Source organism: Eulemur rufifrons, chromosome 15, assembly GCF_041146395.1.
Source record: "Eulemur rufifrons isolate Redbay chromosome 15, OSU_ERuf_1, whole genome shotgun sequence".
Classification (NCBI taxonomy): domain Eukaryota; kingdom Metazoa; phylum Chordata; class Mammalia; order Primates; family Lemuridae; genus Eulemur; species Eulemur rufifrons.
The window spans coordinates 108,651,122-108,669,803 of record NC_090997.1 but is presented as its reverse complement, the minus strand read 5'-3'; the positions used below and the strand labels follow the sequence as shown (position 1 = coordinate 108,669,803).

The window sequence follows — 18,682 nt, the reverse complement described above, 5'->3', positions numbered from 1 at the left end:
TAACCAGAACTTCAACCAGGTAAAAGTAGCAAGGTTCATAGCAAACTGCAATCAACGTCACAGATTAGGGGTATTATACTCCAGAGTATGCTAAATGACTCAGAAAAGAATTTCAAGTACCAGTTTCAAAATACTAATTAATATTGTCCAAAGAACAGATTCCTCCTCTTGAGGTGCGTCTTCAGGAGCATAAGCGTACTTCTGACTTGGGTCTGCGCCGTTTGAGGAGTAAGCAGGCTCACCAAGTGGGTACTGTTCGATTGTTCTATCAAAATATACTTTCATTTCAAATTCGCTCTCGTGGTGAGATGGGTGTCCATAGATCCCTATTCCCACAGGGCGCTGGAAATGTGCTGGTATAAAAACAATGTCCTGGCCACAAGTGACTGACTGTAACTCGTAGTCATCGAAACTCGGATGGAGGGTGCTATCGGATATATACAGGTCTGCATCTCCTTTTAAGCTCTGCATCTTAAGAACGATCTTTCCCTCATGGTTTAACCTTAAGTAACTATAATTCCCAGCTCCTATCTGACCCTGAACCACATGCAGAAGCATCCACTCTTCTGGGACTTCCTCCTCTTCAGAGCAGTTCGCTAGGGACAAGGCCTGCGATGCCAGAAGCATCAGCAGAGCTCTCCTCCAGGGAGCTGCTGTCCTCCGGGGAGCAGCCATGGCTGGTGGGCTCAGCTCATGGACTTCCTCATCTGTCAGCGCTCTGTGGGTAAAACCACAGGTGACACGCTTAGCCACAGTGCCTGCCTCCACGGGCGCCCCGCCAAGCTGGCCGGGGGCGTCTCCGGGCCCCGGGAGTCTTCAAGCTGGGCGAATCCATTTCGGGCCCACCCCAGGGCCCCCGCCACCAGCCAGGGAGGGGGACAGCAGAGGAGAGGAGAGGGCAGGAGAGCAGGAGAGGAAAGGAGAGCAGGGGAGAGGTGAGCGCAGGGGAGAGGAGGGGAGAGGAGGGAAAGGAGAGGAAAGGGGAGCAAAGGAGAGGAGGGAAGGGCCGCCGAGCCTCCCCCTACAACGCAGCATCCACTAGGCGCGCGGCAGGGCCACCATCACGCGTCCCGGACTCACCACCGCTCCCCGTAGAGCGCCGCGCAGCCCCAGGAACATCCGGACCCGGGCCCGGCCAAGCCCGAGGAGGCGGAAGTGATGTCGCGACCCGGAAGTGAGGCAATGCGGAAGCGAGGCACCTCCCAGAAGTGAGAACCGCCCGGAAGGGAGGTGCCACATGGAAGTGAGGCAGATACGGGTTCGAGGTGCAGCTTGGCTATCGCGAGAATGGCGAGGGGGGGCGTGGTCTCTAGGGGGCGGTCGGTTCGTAACGATAGCAACGCAGACGCGGGCGGGGCGGGAGGGGCCGGGATTTTGGAGAGGGCGCGGTGCCCAGGCGGGACCCGACCAGATAGGACGTGATTGCTGGTGAGGAACACGTCTGCCGGCACCCCGGGTCCGGCACCTGTTCTCTGTTCCCCTGTATGAGCGCCCGGGTCCCCGTCGCCTCCCACATGAGAGATTCCAGGTCCTCGTCCCCCACACACGAGAGACTCCAGGTCCCCGACCCCCACACAGAGAGAGACTCCGGGTCCCCGCCCCCCACACACACGGGGAGAGACTCCGGGTCCCCGCCCCCCACACACACACGGGGGGAGACTCCGGGTCCCCGCCCCCCACACACGAGAGAGACTCCGGGTCCCCGCCCCACACACACGGGGAGAGACTCCGGGTCCCCGCCCCCCCCACACACGAGAGAGACTCCGGGTCCCCGCCCCACACACACGGGGGGAGACTCCGGGTCCCCGCCCCCCCCCACACACGGGGGGAGACTCCGGGTCCCCGCCCCCCACACACACACGGGGAGAGACTCCGGGTCCCCGCCCCCCCCACACACGAGAGAGACTCCGGGTCCCCGCCCCACACACACGGGGAGAGACTCCGGGTCCCCGCCCCCCCCACACACGAGAGAGACTCCGGGTCCCCGCCCCACACACACGGGGGGAGACTCCGGGTCCCCGCCCCCCCCACACACGGGGGGAGACTCCGGGTCCCCGCCCCCCACACACACACGGGGGGAGACTCCGGGTCCCCGCCCCCCCCCACACACACGGGGGGAGACTCCGGGTCCCCGCCCCCCATACACACAGGGAGAGACTCCGGGTCCCCGCCCCCCCCCCACACACACACGGGGGGAGACTCCGGGTCCCCGCCCCCCATACACACAGGGAGAGACTTCGGGTCCCCGCCCCCCCCACACACACACGGGGGGAGACTCCGGGTCCCCGCCCCCCATACACACAGGGAGAGACTCCGGGTCCCCGCCCCCCCCACACACACACACGGGGGGAGACTCCGGGTCCCCGCCCCCCATACACACAGGGAGAGACTTCGGGTCCCCGCCCCCCCCCCCACACACGGGGGGAGACTCCGGGTCCCCGCCCCCCACACACACACACGGGAGAGACTCCGGGTCCCCGCCCCCCCCACACACACACACGGGGGGAGACTCCGGGTCCCCGCCCCCCCCACACACACACACGGGGGGAGACTCCGGGTCCCCGCCCCCCCCCACACACACGGGGGGAGACTCCGGGTCCCCGCCCCCCACACACACACACACACACACACACGGGGGGAGACTCCGGGTCCCCGCCCCCCACACACACGGGGGGAGACTCCGGGTCCCCGCCCCCCACACACACGGAGGGAGACTCCGGGTCCCCGCCCCGCCCCCCCCACACACGGGAGAGACTCCGGGTCCCCGCCCCCCACACACACGGGGGGAGACTCCGGGTCCCCGCCCCCCACACACGGGAGAGACTCCGGGTCCCCGCCCCCCACACACACGGGGGGAGACTCCGGGTCCCCGCCCCCCACACACACGGGGGAGACTCCGGGTCCCCGTCTGACGTGCGCGTGGATTATACCGCAGTCTCCACGGACCAATTTGCTGTGGTCCATTTAGAAAATCACCTGTGTCTTAGTCACCGACAACGGCAGTCAGTTTCAGCGACCAGCTTTGGAGCACTGTACTCAGTCCGGACGCCTCACCGATGCCTCAGCGATTGTCCTTTGATTGTTACCTTTGCAAGGCGATTGTTCTTAGGGGACGGCTGTGGGGGCAGAGCAGGAAGTCTAAGGAGAGGCTGTTAGCGGCATCGCGGGGTTGGAATCGAGGTCTGTGCACCTGGGAAGCCCGTGGGAGAGACGGGCAGTCGCGGCTGTGCAACCTCCAGGGTTCCCTCCCCTTCCCTTTTACTGGGGCGGGAGAGGTGCAAGTGGGCATATGAGGCGTGATGTGAGGGTGTGTGGGGGCGGGGGTCACACTAGTGATCGGGAGTAGACAGTATACCTGTGGTCATCTTACATGTCCTGTGTTTGCAGATTGAAGATGCACAAACCCCAGGAGAGTGTCTCAGCTAACGGTGGCCGTGTAAGTGATATAGTGACAGAAAAGTACGTGGTGGAATCCGAGGAGGCTGCCTGTCACGTTCAGCTTGCCTGCGGTGCGCGGCACTGCGCCTTCCCTCTCCACGGAAATGGGCTTTGCGTGCGGAGCACCGAGAGCCCTTCTCAGGTATCTAACAAGTTCTCTGTCCAGTGTTTTGCCGTGTCCTGGATGCTGTTTGGACATTACTCTCTGTGGTCTCTGCTATCAACTTCGTGAGAAAAACGTTGATTAAAAAAAAAAAAAACCATCATATTAAGTATTTATTTTTACAAAACAATGGCCTGGAATTACTTAATTTTTTAAAAAAAAGTTTCATCAATTAAACATACATAAGAAAAGGTTCATCTTACAATCAAGACTCCTACATTCAGATGTCCAACTTGACGTTTCTCACCTAAGTACAAAATACTCAGAAAAAAGTGTTCTGCATATTAAGTGCATGTTGTAATGACTGTAACTCGGTGCACACACCTGGGTTACCACCATGCAGATCATGCTTCCTCTCCATCAGTCAGTGCCGGTTCTCTCTCCCCAAGGAAACTTCTGATACCAGAGGCTGGTTTTGCTTACTTTTGTTTGAACTTTATGTAAATGGGATCATCCATTGTGCATTCTTTTGTGCTGGTTTCTTTAATTGGCCATTGCATTTGTGAGAGTCACCCATGTTGTTCGTTTTCACTGCTGCATGGTATTTCGTAGAATGGACGGGCCACCCTCTGTCCTGCTGCGTGGTATGATGTCCTACACTGCGCTGCATGGTGTCACGTTGTACAGATAGACCATACTCTGTCTGTTCTTCTGTTGGTAGATAATTGATTTATTTCAGTTTTTTGGCTGCTACAAACATTCTTTTATGTGTCTTTTGGTGCACACATGTGCAACTGCTGACTTATAGGAAATGCATATACAGTTCACGGTTGAATGACAGGCATCTGAACTGCACAGGTACACTTATACATGGATTTTTTTTTTCAAGCAAATGTGGATCAAAAATACAGTATTTTCCTGGCCGGGCGCGGTGGCTCACGCCTGTAATCCTAGCACTCTGGGAGGCCGAGGTGGGCGGATCGTTTGAGCTCAGGAGTTCGTGACCAGCCTGAGCAAGAGCGAGACCCCATCTCTACTAAAAATAGAAAGAAATTATATGGACAGCTAAAAATATATATAGAAAAAATTAGCCGGGCATGGTGGTGCATGCCTGTAGTCCCAGCTACTCGGGAGGCTGAGGCAGGAGGATCGCTTGAGCTCAGGAGTTTGAGGTTGCTGTGAGCTAGGCTGACGCCACGGCACTCACTCTAGCCTGGGCAACAGAGTGAGACTCTGTCTCAAAAAATAAAAATAAATAAATAAAAAAAAAAATAAAAAAAAAAAGAAAAAAAAAAAAGAAAAATACAGTATTTTCCGAATAAGAAACTCACATATACAGATGGCTGACTTTTTGCCAACAGGTTGCACAGGACCAACTGTGGGACTTGATGTGCACAGATCTTACCATCCGCAAGGATTCGTGGAACCCGGCCTGCGCACACACTGGGGGACGACTGTCTTTAGTAGATACTGCCAAGCAGAGTTCCAAAGTGCTTGTACTAATGCGTATTTCTTCAAATGACAGACAAAAGTTCCAGCTGATTTGCATCCTCACCTACACTTGTTGCTTTTAATTTTAGCTCTTCTGGCGGGTGTTGGGCTACCTAATTATAATTTGCAATTCCATGATGATTAAGGAGGTTTAACACCTTTTTACACATTTAGTAGCCATTTAGATGTTCTCTTTGTGAGGTGTGTGTTCAAGTCTCTTGCCTTTTTTCTATAGAATTATCTGTATTTTTCCTACTGGTTTGAAGGAGTTCTGTGTATGTTACAAATACAAGCTTTCTGTCAATTTAGATTAGTTTTCATTTTCTAGTTTTATGGAAATGAAATCATACAGTAGTTACTCTTTTAAAAATGTTTAAATTGATATAATAGTTGCACATATTTTGGGGGTGTGATATTTAATACATATATACAACGTGTAATGATCAAATCAGAGTAATTGTGATATCCATCACCTTAAACATTTATTTTTTCTTAGAGTTGGGAACATTACAATTCTTCTCTTCTAGCTATTTTGAAATATATAATAAATTACTAAGTATAATTTACCTACTGTACTATCAAATACTAGAAAAGCTTATTCTCTCTATACTATATAATTGCATTTTTGTACCCCTGAACCAACTTCTCTTCATCCCCCCAGCTCCCCGCCCAGCCCTGGTAACCACCTTCCTACTCTCCATTTCCACGAGAGCCACTTCTTTATCTCCCACTTACAGTGAGACCCTGCAGTGTTTGTCTTTCTGTGCCTGTGTTATTAGTATTTCACTTAACAGAGTGAGCTCCAGTTCCACCCATGTTGCTGCAAATGACAGGATTTTAGTCTTCTGTATGACTGAACAACCTTCCACTGTGTATATACCATGTTTTCTTTCTCTATTCATCTGTTGTCGGGCACTTGGGTTGATTCTGTATCTTGGCTATTGTGAATAGGGCTGTAGTCAACATGGGCTTGCAGATACCACTTTGATACGTGGATCTCCTTTCTTTTGGATATATGCCCAGCAGTGGGATAGCTGGATCATGTGGTGGTTCTATTTTCAGTTTTCTGAGGAACCTCCACACTGTTCTCCCTAGTGCCTGTGCTGATTGGCACTCCCACCAACAGCATGTGAGGGTCCCCTTTCTCCACATCCTTGCCAGAATTCATTATATTTTTTTGGTCTTTTTATTCATAAATATTAGTAATAGCCACTCTAATGGGGTGAGATCATATCTTATTGTGGTTTTAATTTGCATTTCCCTGATAATTAGTGATTTTGAACAGTTTTCATATACCTATTGGCCATTTGTATGTCTTCTTTTCAGAAATATCTACCCAGGTCTTTTGCCCATTTTTAAATTCAGTTATTTTTCTGCTATTGAGTTGACTTACTCATATATTCTGGTTATTAATCCCCTGTCAGATGGATGGTTTGCAAATATTTTTTCCCATTCTGTGGGTTGTCTTTTCACTTTGCTGATTGTTTTCTTTGCTGTAAGGAAGTGTTTTTAGTGTGACATAATCCCTTTTGTCTATTTTTGCTTTTTTTTTGCCTGTGCTTTTGAGGTCTTTCCCAAAAAACCCTTGCCCAGGCCAATGTCCTTTAGTGTTTCCCCAGTTTTCTTTTAGTAGTTCTATACTTTCAGGTCTTACATTTAAGTCTTTAATCCATTTTGAGTGAATTTTTGTGCATGGTTAAAGATGAAGATCTGGTTTAATTCTTCTGCATATGGACATCCAGTTCTCCCAGAACCATTTATTAAAGAGATTGTACTTTCCGTGGTGCATGTTCTTGGTGCCTTCGTCGAAAATGAGTTGGATGTAGGAGCAGGGATTTATTTCTGGGTTCTCTATTCTAGTCCATTGGTCTGTGTGTCTGTTTTATATGAATGCCATGCTGTTTTGGTTACTCTGGCTTTGTAGTATAATTTGAAATCAGGTAGTGTGATGCCCCCAGATTTGTTCTTTTTGCTCAGGATTTCTTTAGCTGAAGTCTTTTTTAGTTACCTATAAATTTTAAGATTGTTTTTCTATCTTTGTGAAGAATGTCATTGGTATTTTGATAGGAATTACATTGACTCTGTAGATCACTTTGGGTGGTATAGACATTTTAACAATATTAATTCTTCCAATCCGTGAGCATGGTATACATTTTCATGTTTTTATGTGTGTCTTCTTCCATTTATTTTATCAGTGTTTTATAGTTTTCCCTGTAGATCTTTTACTTTTTGGTTAAATTTATTCCTAAAGATTTTATTCTATTTTTTTGTAGCCCTTGTAAGTGGGATTGCTTTCTTGATTTCCTTTTCTTTTTCAGATTGATTGCTGTTAGCATATATAAATGCTACTCATTTTTGTATATTGACTTTGTATCTTGTAACTTCACTGAATTTGTTTATCAGTTCTTAGAGTCCTTTGGTAGAGTCTTTAAGTTTTTCCCTACGTAGGGTCATGTCATCCATAAGCAAGGATAATTTGGCCTTTTCCTTTCCAATTTGGATGCCCTTTATTTCTTTCTCTTGCCTAATTGCTCTGGATAGGTCTTCTCGTACTATGTTGCATAATGGTGGTGAAAGTGGACATTCTTGTCTTATTCCAGATCTTAGTGGAAAGGCTTTCATTTTGCCTACATTCAATATTATATTAAATGTTGAGTTTCTCATATATGGCCTTTATAGTGTTGAAGGAGGTCCCTTTTATACCCAATTTGTTGAGAGTTTTTATCCTGAAGGGACACTGAATTTTATTGAATGCTTTTTTAGCAACTATAGAAATGATCATATGGTTTTTGTCCTTGATTCTGTTGATGGGTCATTCATCACATTTATCAATTTGTGTATACTGAACCATCTTTGCATTCCTGGGTTGAATCACACTTGATCATGGTGACTGATCTTTTTAAAGGATGTTAAGTTTGGTTTGCTAGTATTTGGTCAAGGATTTTTGTATGTATGTTCATCAGGTGCATTGGGCTGTAGTTTTCTTGTTTGTCCTTGTTTGGTTTTGGTATCAGGGTAATTCTGGTCTCATAGAATGAATTCTGAAGTATTCTCTCCTCTTTAATTTTTCAAAAGAGTTTAAGAAGAATTGATACTAGATCTTTAAATGTTTGGTAGAATTGAGCGATGAAACCATCATGTCTAGGGCTTTCCTTTTATGGGAGACTTTTTATTATTGCTTCCATCTCGTTACTGATTACTGGTCTGTTCAGGTTTTCTATTTTTTTGTGGTTCAATTTTGGTACATTCTATATGTCCAGGAATTTATCCATTTGTGTTAGGTTTTCCAGTTTGTTGACATTTAGTTGTTCATAATAGTCTCTAATGATCTTTTGTATTTCTGTGGTATCAGTAGTAATGTTTCCTTTTCATCTCTGACTTTATTTATTTGGGCTTTCTCTCTTTTTACTTAGTTGGTCTTGTTAAAGATTTGTTGATTTTGTTTATCTTTTCAAAAAACCAACTTTTCATTTTGTTGATATTTTGTGTTGTTTTTAATTAATAAGACTCAATTTCATTTATTTCTGCTCTGATCTTTGTTATTTTTTTCCTTCTAATTTTGCATTTGGCTTGTTCTTGCTTTTCTAGTTCCTTGAGGTTCATTGTCAGGCTGTTTATTTGAATTCTGTTTTTTTTGAAATAGGCATTGATTGCTATAAATTTTCTTCTTAGTATAGTTTTTGGTGTGTTGATTTTCATTTTCATTTGTTTTAAGAATTTTAAAAAATTTCTTCTTAATTTCTTCATTGATCCATTGGTCATTCAGGAGCATGTAGTTTAATTTCCATGTGTTTGTATAATTTCCAAAGTTCTTGTTACCGATTTCTAGTTTTATTCATTGTGGTCAGAAAAGATATTTGATATATGATTTTGACTTTTTAAAATGTGTTGAGACCTGTTGTGGGCTAACATATGGTCTATCCTGGAGAATGTTCCATTTTCTGATGAGAAGAATGTGTCTTCTACAGCAGTTGGATAAAATGTTCTATAAATGTCTGTTTGATTCATTTAGTCTAGATTATAGTTTAACTCCAGTGTTTCCTTATTGATTTCCTGCCTGGATGATCTGTCCATTTCTGAAAGTGGAGTGCTACAGTCCCCTACTATTATTGTATTGCAATCTATATCTCCTTTTAGATCTATTTATATTTGCTTTATATATCTGGGTGCTCCAGTGTTTTGGGATACATATGTATTATAGTTAGAATAGTTATATCCTCTTACTGAATAGACCCCTTTATCATTATATAATGACTTTCTTTGTCTCTTTTTACAGTTTTTTTTTTTTTTGAGACAGAGTCTCACTCTGTTGCCCAGGCTAGCGTGCTGTGGTGTCAGCCTAGCTTACAGCAACCTCAAACTCCTGGGCTTAAGCAATCCTACTGCCTCAGCCTCTGGAGTAGCTGGGACTACAGGCATGTGCCACCATACCCTGCTAATTTTTTCTATATATTTTTAGTTGTCCAGATAATTTCTTTCTATTTTTAGTAGAGACGGGGTCTCGCTCTTGCTCAGGCTGGTCTCGAACTCCTGAGCTCAAAGGATCCACCCACCTCGGCCTCCCAAGTGCTAGGATTACAGGCATGAGCCACCGCACCTGGCCTTTTTACAGTTTTTGACTTAAAGCCTACTTCATCTGATGTAAGTATAGTTACTCCTGCTCTTTTTTGGTTTCCATTTATATGGAGTATCCCTTTTCAGTACTTCCCTTTCAGCTTATGTGTGTCTTTAAGTTGAAGTTAGTTTCTTATAGGCAGAATATAGTTAGGTCTTGGTTTTTAATCCATTCAGCCACTGAATTTCTTTTAATTGTAGAATATAGTCCATTTCCATTCAGTGTTGTTGTTGACATTTAAAGTCTTACTATTGCCTTTTTGTTACTTGTTTTCTAGTCCCTTTGTAACTCCTCTCTTCCTTATTTTCTTACTGGTTTCCTTTGTTATTAAGTGATTTTTCTCTGGTACTATAACTCATTGCTTTTTATTTTTAGTGTATTTATTAGAGGCTTTTGCTTTGTAGTTACCATGAAGCTTGCAAACAACGTCCTATAGTTATAAGAAGTTATTCAAAACTGATACCAATTTAACTTTGATCATACAGAAAAGAAAAGAAACAACTCCCCTAAACCCTGTACACATTAATTCCTTTCTCTCCCCACATTTTGAACTTTTGATGTCACAATTTGCATTTTTTTATATTGCCCATTCTCTTAACAAATTTTTTAGTTACTATTTTTCATAGTTTTATTTTTTAACCTTTTTAGTGCAGATGTAAGTATTTAGTAACGATATAAAATTTATCACCATGATTACACTATTAGCATAACAATCATGTTAGCATACTTTTCTTTCTGTTTGAAGAACTACTGTTAACACTTTTTGTATGACAAATCTGGTTATGATAAATTCCCTCAGCTTTTGTTTGTCTGATGAAGTCTTTATCGCTCCTTCATTTCTGAAAGATAGATTTGCTGGGCACAGTATTTTTGATTGACAGTTTTTTTACTTCAGCACTCTGAATATATCACCTCTCTGGGCCTGTAAGGTTTCTGCTGAGAAGTCTGCTGCCAGGTGTATTGGATCTCCCTTACATGTTATTTGCTTCTTTTCTCTTGCTGCCTTTAGGATACTCTCTTTGTTTTTGAACTTTGAAAATTTGATTATGTCTTGAGGTATTTAGGTTGAATCTGTTTGGTGACTTTTGACCTTCCTGTACCTAGATATTTATATCTTTTTCCAGGTTTGGAAAATTTTCTGTCATTTTGTTTTTATTTTGAGATGAGGTCTTACTCTGTCACCCAAGCTTGAGTGCTATAGCATGATCATAGTTTATTGTAACCTCAAACAACTGGGCTCAAGAAATCCTCCTGCCCCAGTCTACTGAGTAGCTGGGCTACAGGCATATTCTACCATGACCAGCTAATTTTTAATTTTTTTGTAGAGGCAGAGTCTCACTATGTTGCTCAGGCTGGTCTTGAACTCCTGGCCTCAAGTAATCATCCCACCTTGGCCTCTCAAAGTGCTGGGATTACAGTTGTGAACCACCACACCTGGCCTATTCTTTCTTTAATTAACCTTTCTACCCCTTTATCTTTCTCATTTCCCTCTTTAACTCCAACAACCTGAATATTTGCTCTTTTAATATCATTCCATAGATCCTGTAAGCTTTCTTCGTTCTTTTTTATTCTTTTTTCTTTTATCTCCTCTGACAATGTTTTTCAAATGTCTGTCTTTGAACTTAGTGACTCTTTTCTTCTGTTTGGTCAATTGTGCAGTTGATGCTCTCTATTGTATTTTTAATTTAAATTCATTGTATTTTCAGCTCCTGGATTTCTGTTAAATTTTAATCTTTCTGTTAAATTTCTCTAATAAATTTATGAATTGATTCTCTGTTTTCTTGAAGTTCATTGAGTTTTCTTAAAACAGCTATTTGGAATTCTTTGAGAGACCAAACATTTCCATCAGTTTAGGGTTGGTGTCTGGCACCTTATTTTGTCTATTTGGTGAGGTCATATTTCCCTAAATGCTCTTGATTTTTGTGGATATGTAATGATGTCTATACATTGAGGGAATTGGTATTTATTTTAGTTTTCAAAATCTGGCTTTGTTTGTGCCTGTTCTTTGGAGGTCCTTTTAGGGATTCTAAGCAGACTATTGAATTCTCTGAGCCTATGACTACTGCAGTCCTGTTAGCACTAGAGGGTGCTCTAAGCCTAGGCTTCACACAAGGCTTGCAAGGACTCTGAGTTTGATGCAGCTTTCCATCCCAGGTGGACCTGGGGAAGACCTCAGGTGGGTACTGGGGCAGTGAGGGAATGCTAACCAGGGACCTGAATCCAGAAAACTGTCCCAGTGGTTTTGATGGACATGCCACCCAGCAGGTCTCTGTACAGGTGGGATGAGTCCCTGACTGCAGCAAGAGGAGCTGGAGTTGAGACTAGGCCACTTCAGGCACAGATGGGAAAAATTCCGTAAGAGCAGTGAGAAGGGCCGGGGCTGATACCAGGCCCCCTCAGGATCTGCTGTGAGACGGAGGCTGGAGAGCCTAGTTTCATTCACTCAGAGGGGCATGCGTCTCCCAGGAAGACCCTGCACTGATGGGATAGTTCTTGACTGCAGCAGGAGGGACTGGAGCTGAGACTGGGCCCTCCTGGGGGGCTGTGCTGTGGGACAGAGGCTAGAGAGTCCAGTCAAGGGGCATGTGTCTCCCAGAAGTTCCCTGCACAGACAGGATAGTTTTGTGATTGCAGCAGGAGATGTCAGAGCTGGAACTGGGCCCCCCTTGGGATCTGCCATGGGATGGAAGCTAGAGACCCATCTTGTTGGCCCAGACAGGTATGCATCTCCCAGCAGGTCTTAGCACAAACAGGATAGGTTCCTGACTGCAGCGAGAAGGATTGGAGCTGACTCCGGGCCCTTCGGGATCTGCGGTGAGATTGGCTCACAAGGACACTTGTCTCCCAAGTCTCAGCACAGATGAGACAGTTCTGTGGTTGCAGTGGGAGGGGCAGGAGCTGAGTGTGCGTCCCCTTGGGATCTGCTGTGGGAAGGAAGTTGGCAAGCCCACCAGGCAGGCTCAGCCTCCTGGCTTCGAGTGTGGGTGAGTCTCCCTTTGTGTCCTGGTGTGAGCAGCTCTGAGCTGGGACCTCAGCTGCAGGAGCTGGAGCTGAGCCACAGGGCCACGTTCATTTCACAGCTAAGACCGATGTGAGTGGGCAGACAAGCCTTTCTGCCAAGGCACTAGTGTGCGCAATTCCTTCTGGACCCCTTGGCAGGTGGTTTTTATTTGCGGGCTCAAGGTCAAATGGGGCTGTAGCCAAGCCCCTTGGAGGACTGGGCTTCAACCCAGGTGTAAGTGTGGCAGGTCAGCCACCTGAGTGTCAGTCTGCCTGCTCAAAAAGACCCTCCTAGATCTCGGACTCTACTGGGGTTTCACAAACTCCTAGCTGAATCCTGAGGCTCCCACAGAGAGACTTTCGACTGTGTATGGGTACAGAATGCTGTTGTGAGGGCTATGAATGGGTTACCTTCTATTCTGCCATCTTGAAGACATCCAGTATTTACTCTTTCTCTGGCTTTTTTCACTCGGAACAGTTGTGATTCATCCTCATTGCTGCATTCCATAGTTCATTCTTTTTTATTATTGAGCAATATTTCATTGTGTGGATGTACCACACCATGTTTATACATTCTCCTGTTGGTGGACAGTTAGGTTATTTTTAGTTTTTGACTATTACAAATAAAGCTATTATGAATATTCATGTTTGTTTCTTTTGTTTTATAAATGTAAATTAACCCTAATCTTCTACGTTCTGGATGATTTTATATCCAATTATTCAATCAGTTATTGAGATAGGCATATTGAAATCTATAACTCTAATTGTGAATTTGTCTATTTCTCTTCCATTGGTTTTTTACTTCATGTATTTTGAAGCTCTGTTATTAAAACACATAAGTATTTAGTATTTTTATGTCCTTTTGATGAATGGACTATTTATTATAAAATGACATTCTTAATCCCTAGTAATATTTATTGCTCTGAAATCTATATTAACTACTTTTTATTTTCATTAATGTTAGCATGGTATGCCTTTCATTTCTCCCCTCACAACTTTTATATTATTATTTTCATGCATGTTATTTTACATATATCATAAACTGAGAATGCATTATTACATTTGCTAAACAGTGATCTTTCAGAGGGGCTCAAACAGCAAGAAAAATATCTTATGCATTTACCCCTCTAGTAGATTTCTGGTCCTCGCCATTCTGTTGTGTAGGTGCATGTTCCATCTGGTAGCATTTTCCTTCTGCCTGAAATATTTTATTTAATATATATTATAGTACAGACATGGTGATAAATTATTTAAGCTTTTGTGTGTTTGAAAAGTTTTTATTTTGCTTTGTTTTTGAAAGATATTTTTACTGGGTAGATAGTTCTGGATTGACAGATTTTTCTTAAGTATTTGAATATGTTGATTCACTGTCATTGCAATGAGAAATGTGTTATTATCTTTATCTTTGTTCCTGTGTGTGCAAAATGTCATTTTTGTCTGGCTGCTTTTAAGATTTTCTATTTATCAGTAGTTTTGAGCAATTTTATTATGATTTATCTTGGTGTAGTTTTCTTCATAGTTGTTTCTCTTAGGGTTCTCTGGGTTTATAGTTTTCATCAAATTTGGAAAAATTTCAGCCATTATTTTTTTAAACATTCCCTCCCTTCCACTCTTTATGGACTCTTCTTACATGCATTTTAGATCACTTGAAGTTTCCCACAGCTTACTAATACTCTTGGTTTTATTTATATATTTTTCATTTTGTATGGTTTCTATTGTTTTGCCTTCAAATTTAGTAATCTTTTCTTCCATAGTGTCTAATATACTATTAATCCCACTAAGTGTATTTTTCATCTCACTCCTAGTTTTCATCTCCAGAAGTTAGATTTGGGTCATTTTTTATGTCTTCTATGTCTCTATCTAACTTTTGAACATATGGAATAAAGTTATAATAACTGTTTGAATGTTCTTGTCTAGTAATTTTAACATCTGGATCTGTTTTGGGTTGGTTTCAAGTCCATCTGGATGATTTGTGGGCATTTTTCTATTGTTTTTTATTTCTCTTTGTTTTTGACTGAATGTCCTTGTCTCCTTGAATATGTGGCTATTTTTGATTGATTGTGGACATTATATATGAATAAATGATTAGCTGCTTTGAGACTCCGGATGATCTTAACTTCTTCTAAATAGGATCTATGTATCTGACCATGCTAAGGGCACTAGCAGGCCCAGATTACCCTAGTCCAGTCAGGTATTGAGAGGATTCGCAGCTAGGTTTCAGTTCTTGTGAGGGTTCTATTTCAGTTCACTTTTACTCCTGGGTTTAGTCCTTTTTGGGTTCCCAATCTAAGCCTAGGATGCCCTTTCTCTCATCTTAGTAGACTATGCCAAGCAGAAATGTACTAAAATCCATCTGTAGTGTTTTACAGAAATAAATATAGATTCCTCAACATTAAGGCAACCAACTCTATTTCGAAATATTTTGTTAGGTGACAGAATTCTTTGCCTTCCTCCCAGTAAGGTACTTCTGTTTATGCCCTGAAAATGGTGCATTTAATTACCCCATTTTTGTCCTTAGTACCATAAATATCTCAGCTTCTCAACTGCCTTCAGTGGGACTGTCAGAAGGTTGCCTTTCTGGCAGGTGTCTTTGTGGGATCACCACCCTCAGTTTTCTTCTCTATGATCTTGGTATCACAATGCTTCATTGCCTTGGTTGCTTTCTGCTGCCTTCAAAAATATATATTTTTAAAATTTTGTCCAGTTTTTCTTGTTATTCTCATCAATAGGGTTGGTGGAGACGAACCTGCCTGCCATCACGAAAGGTGGAACTCTTCAGTGATATCCCTCATATCAAACTGCCTGTTGTCTCCTTGAAGTCATGTGTAAGCATCTCAGTCTACCATGGGCCAAGCAACGATTGCTCTACTGTGGTCCCATCCTTCCTCCCTGTGTTCTTTGTTTCTTGTGCTGTCGTCATTCACCCAGGGTTTCAGCCTGTAACCCTGATTCCCTTTGCTTCTGTTCTTTCCTCCTGCCCTGTGTCCCTTGGTCACGGAGTCCCCTTTGTGGTCCTCTCTGCGTGTGCATCCCACTGCTGTAGCTCAGGCCCTTCTGGTGTCTCCCTCGCTCTTTTCATTCATTTTTGTCTGTCTCCTGGTGTGTCCCTGACTCCCATCTCTGCTCCATGCTCACAGCAATATTGTGTTCCTGGAAAACAGATCTGACCATTGTTTCTTCTGCTCATACGTTTTTGCTGGCTCCATTCCCCAGAGCTCTGTCCAAACTGCTCACATGGTCGCTGAGGCCACCGCGCCCCAGCCTCACGGCCCCTTTGCTTGTTCCAGCAGCTTCCTGGCCATGCCTCGCTTTCCCAGAGCAGACTGCTCTCGTCCTCTTGTCAATTCCTCCTTATTCTTTTCCTTAGTCTTTAAGTTTCAGATCAGCTGTGACCTCTTCTGGCATGTAGTGGAGACATGATACACATTTGTTTAATTAAGAAATAACAAAATGATAGAATGAGGGAAGCTGCATCATTTTATTAGTATGTGATGGTGAGTAGGAGTGAAGGGCTTCCCTTGAGAGAATATTTAGCAGTACACAAGCAGGAATTTTAATGAATAAATTCAAAATGAATATATAAAATAAATATATTTGAAAAATTCAATCAAAATGTTTGTACCCCCATAAAATCCTGAATCAAAAAAAAAAGAAACTTAAAAAAAAAGTTTACACAAAGGGTGACAGTAGTTTACAGTAATCTATTATATATTTCAAAATAGCTGTAAGAGGAGAATTAAAATGGTTTTAGCATTAAAAAGACAAATATTTAAGGTGATGACTATCCCAAGTATGTTCTTTTGATCTTTACCAAGTGTATGGTTGTAGTGAATGTACATGAACCGTGAATCTATGTACATCTATTATGCATCAATTAAAAATTAAAAACAAATATACTTATACAAGGAAAAAAAAGTAAATGAAGAAGACGGTATAGAATTTGCTGTACTGCGTCTTTTAAAGATGGAGGAAAGGGCTACAAGGCAAATATTAATAAAATAGGTGGCCTCTAGAGGCTGGAAAAAAAGAACAGAGATTCTCCACAAAAGCTTTCAGAAGGAATGCAGCTGTGTGAACACATTTTAGAATCTGGCCTTCAGAATTTGCCTCGCCCATGCCAGGGCTACAAGCATGTCCTTCCCCCATACAGGGCTCCCTGTTTCCATTAGTGGTGGGTTTACCCCACCACCACCTCCACCTCCCACCCCCAATCCCCTACCTGACCGGCACCCAGTGAGTATTACTACAATGTGAGAGAAATGCCATTTGATCCAGCAATCCCACTACTAGGCATCTATTCAGAGGAAGAAAAGACATTCTATAATAAAGACATCTGCACTCGAATGTTTATGGCAGCACAATTTACAATTGCAAAGATGTGGAAACAACCAAATGCCCGTCAATACATGAGTGGATTAATAAAATGTGGCGTATGTATACCATGGAATACTACTCAACTACAAAAAACAATGGTGATCTAGCACCTCTTATATTATCCTGGATAGAGCCAATCTTCGAAGTGAGGTATCACAATGATGGAAAAACACGCACCGCATGTACTCGCCATCAAATTCGTACTTATTGATCAACACTAAGGTGCTCACCTGGTAGTAATCTTCACTTTCTTTTGAGCATTCTTCATCAGCATCTTTAATGTCCATACTTTTACAACAGTCTGTTTATGATTATGTATGGATCCTCTAAGATTACAGGTTTTTGTAAATGCTATGCTCTCCTTTCCTTCTGAGATCTTGCCTGCAGAGTTAACAATCATATTTATACTAACAATCTGCTCAAAAAAATTTAGGTTTTTTCTAATATGCTGCTCAAAATTTTTCCAGCTTCCACCCATTACCCAATTCCAAAGCCACTCCACATTTTTAATTATTTGTATCTAATAATAGCAGGAAATACTAATTACACCTGACATTCACAACTAATTGTCATGAGACTATCACGAACCTCTAAATGCATACATTTTATTGTAGCATGTAACTATTTCTGATAAAATGTAATAAAGTATAACTAGGAAATAAAGAAAATTCAATCTATTCAATTTCTTAGGTTTGAGGTTTTGTTGTGCTCTTTTATTTCTTGAATATTATCTATAATATATGATATTTTTGTTTTTTGTTAATTTTCTCAGTTTCTAATCCTACAAGGACACCATCAGCCAATTACTGCCATGGCTTTTGGAAATACAGCGGCCACACCTGTCATGTGCTCTGCGTCGCAGGACCGCGTTGTAGTGTGGGACCTGGAGGAGTGCAGAGAGAACGTGCTTCAAGGTAATGGAAACTGAAAACATATTTTTAAAAATGCACAAGGGAATAACTCATCCTTAAGTCTGTTAGGTCACACCAGGGGCCTTGGAATCATTTTTTGCTCCCTTTACCCTGAAGCAGGCATTCTAGCTGGGTGTTTTGTGTGGAAGCAAACCACGCCCCCAGATGCGCTGACCTTTGTTTGTGGTAAACCGATATTATGGGCTCATCAGTTTTAATCTTATGTAATTTCTTATTTTAAAAACGGAATTTTGTATAAACCCTAACACATGTAGGCAAGTTGAAATATTCTTTCCTCATGTGACAAGTGTTTCTTGAGCACATAAAATGTTTCTGTGGAATTTACAACTTAGAGTTTGAGACAGATTAAAAAAAGCCATGTAAGCTGGAAGGTAAATGGTTATAAATTGTGGGACATGCAGTGGACAAAGCAAATACGGTGCTGCAGGGAGAACAGGGTGGGAAGCATCATGTGTAGGGAGATCTCTGGGAGATGACTTTGGATGAACATGGAAGGGGTTGGATGGGGGAGGGGTGGCGTGGTGGGGGTGGGGCATGTGTGGAGGGTGCGTGTCCTGTCGACAGGTCCAGGTTGTGGACACCTGGCTGTTGACAAGTCCACACTGCCCCATCTCAGGCCACACACGGAGCACTTGCTGTTGCTCGCTGGCTGGGAGATGCCTGGGTGGCTCCACTTGCAGCTGGGGTCCTGGGGGCAGCTTTGCTCCACACACCTTGTCACCCAGGACT

At 43.4% G+C, this 18,682-nt stretch overlaps 2 protein-coding genes across 2 annotated transcripts in view; one reads left to right on the top strand and one right to left on the bottom strand.

Moving 5' to 3' along the window:
* Nucleotides 1-67: 67 nt before the first annotated feature.
* On the bottom strand, nucleotides 68-1,142 carry C15H6orf120 (chromosome 15 C6orf120 homolog). Its single transcript, XM_069487891.1, has 2 exons — nucleotides 1,081-1,142; nucleotides 68-718 (listed from the first exon to the last, which is right to left on the bottom strand). The coding sequence occupies exon 2, from the start codon at nucleotides 673-675 to the stop codon at nucleotides 100-102; it is 576 nt and encodes a 191-aa protein (XP_069343992.1). The 5' UTR covers nucleotides 676-718; nucleotides 1,081-1,142; the 3' UTR covers nucleotides 68-99.
* A 2,252-nt stretch (nucleotides 1,143-3,394) lies between these two features.
* WDR27 (WD repeat domain 27) overlaps nucleotides 3,395-18,682 on the top strand; it is a 90,598-nt gene continuing 75,310 nt past the window's right edge. Inside the window, exons 1-2 of the mRNA XM_069489103.1 lie at nucleotides 3,395-3,579; nucleotides 17,790-17,935. Coding sequence (XP_069345204.1) covers nucleotides 3,395-3,579; nucleotides 17,790-17,935 — 331 coding nt within the window. The remainder of the gene's footprint in view (nucleotides 3,580-17,789; nucleotides 17,936-18,682) is intronic.

Bases quoted from the DNA above. Each gene is read 5' to 3' on its own strand.
- C15H6orf120 (XM_069487891.1), bottom strand. From the start codon at position 675: ATGGCTGCTCCCCGGAGGACAGCAGCTCCCTGGAGGAGAGCTCTGCTG.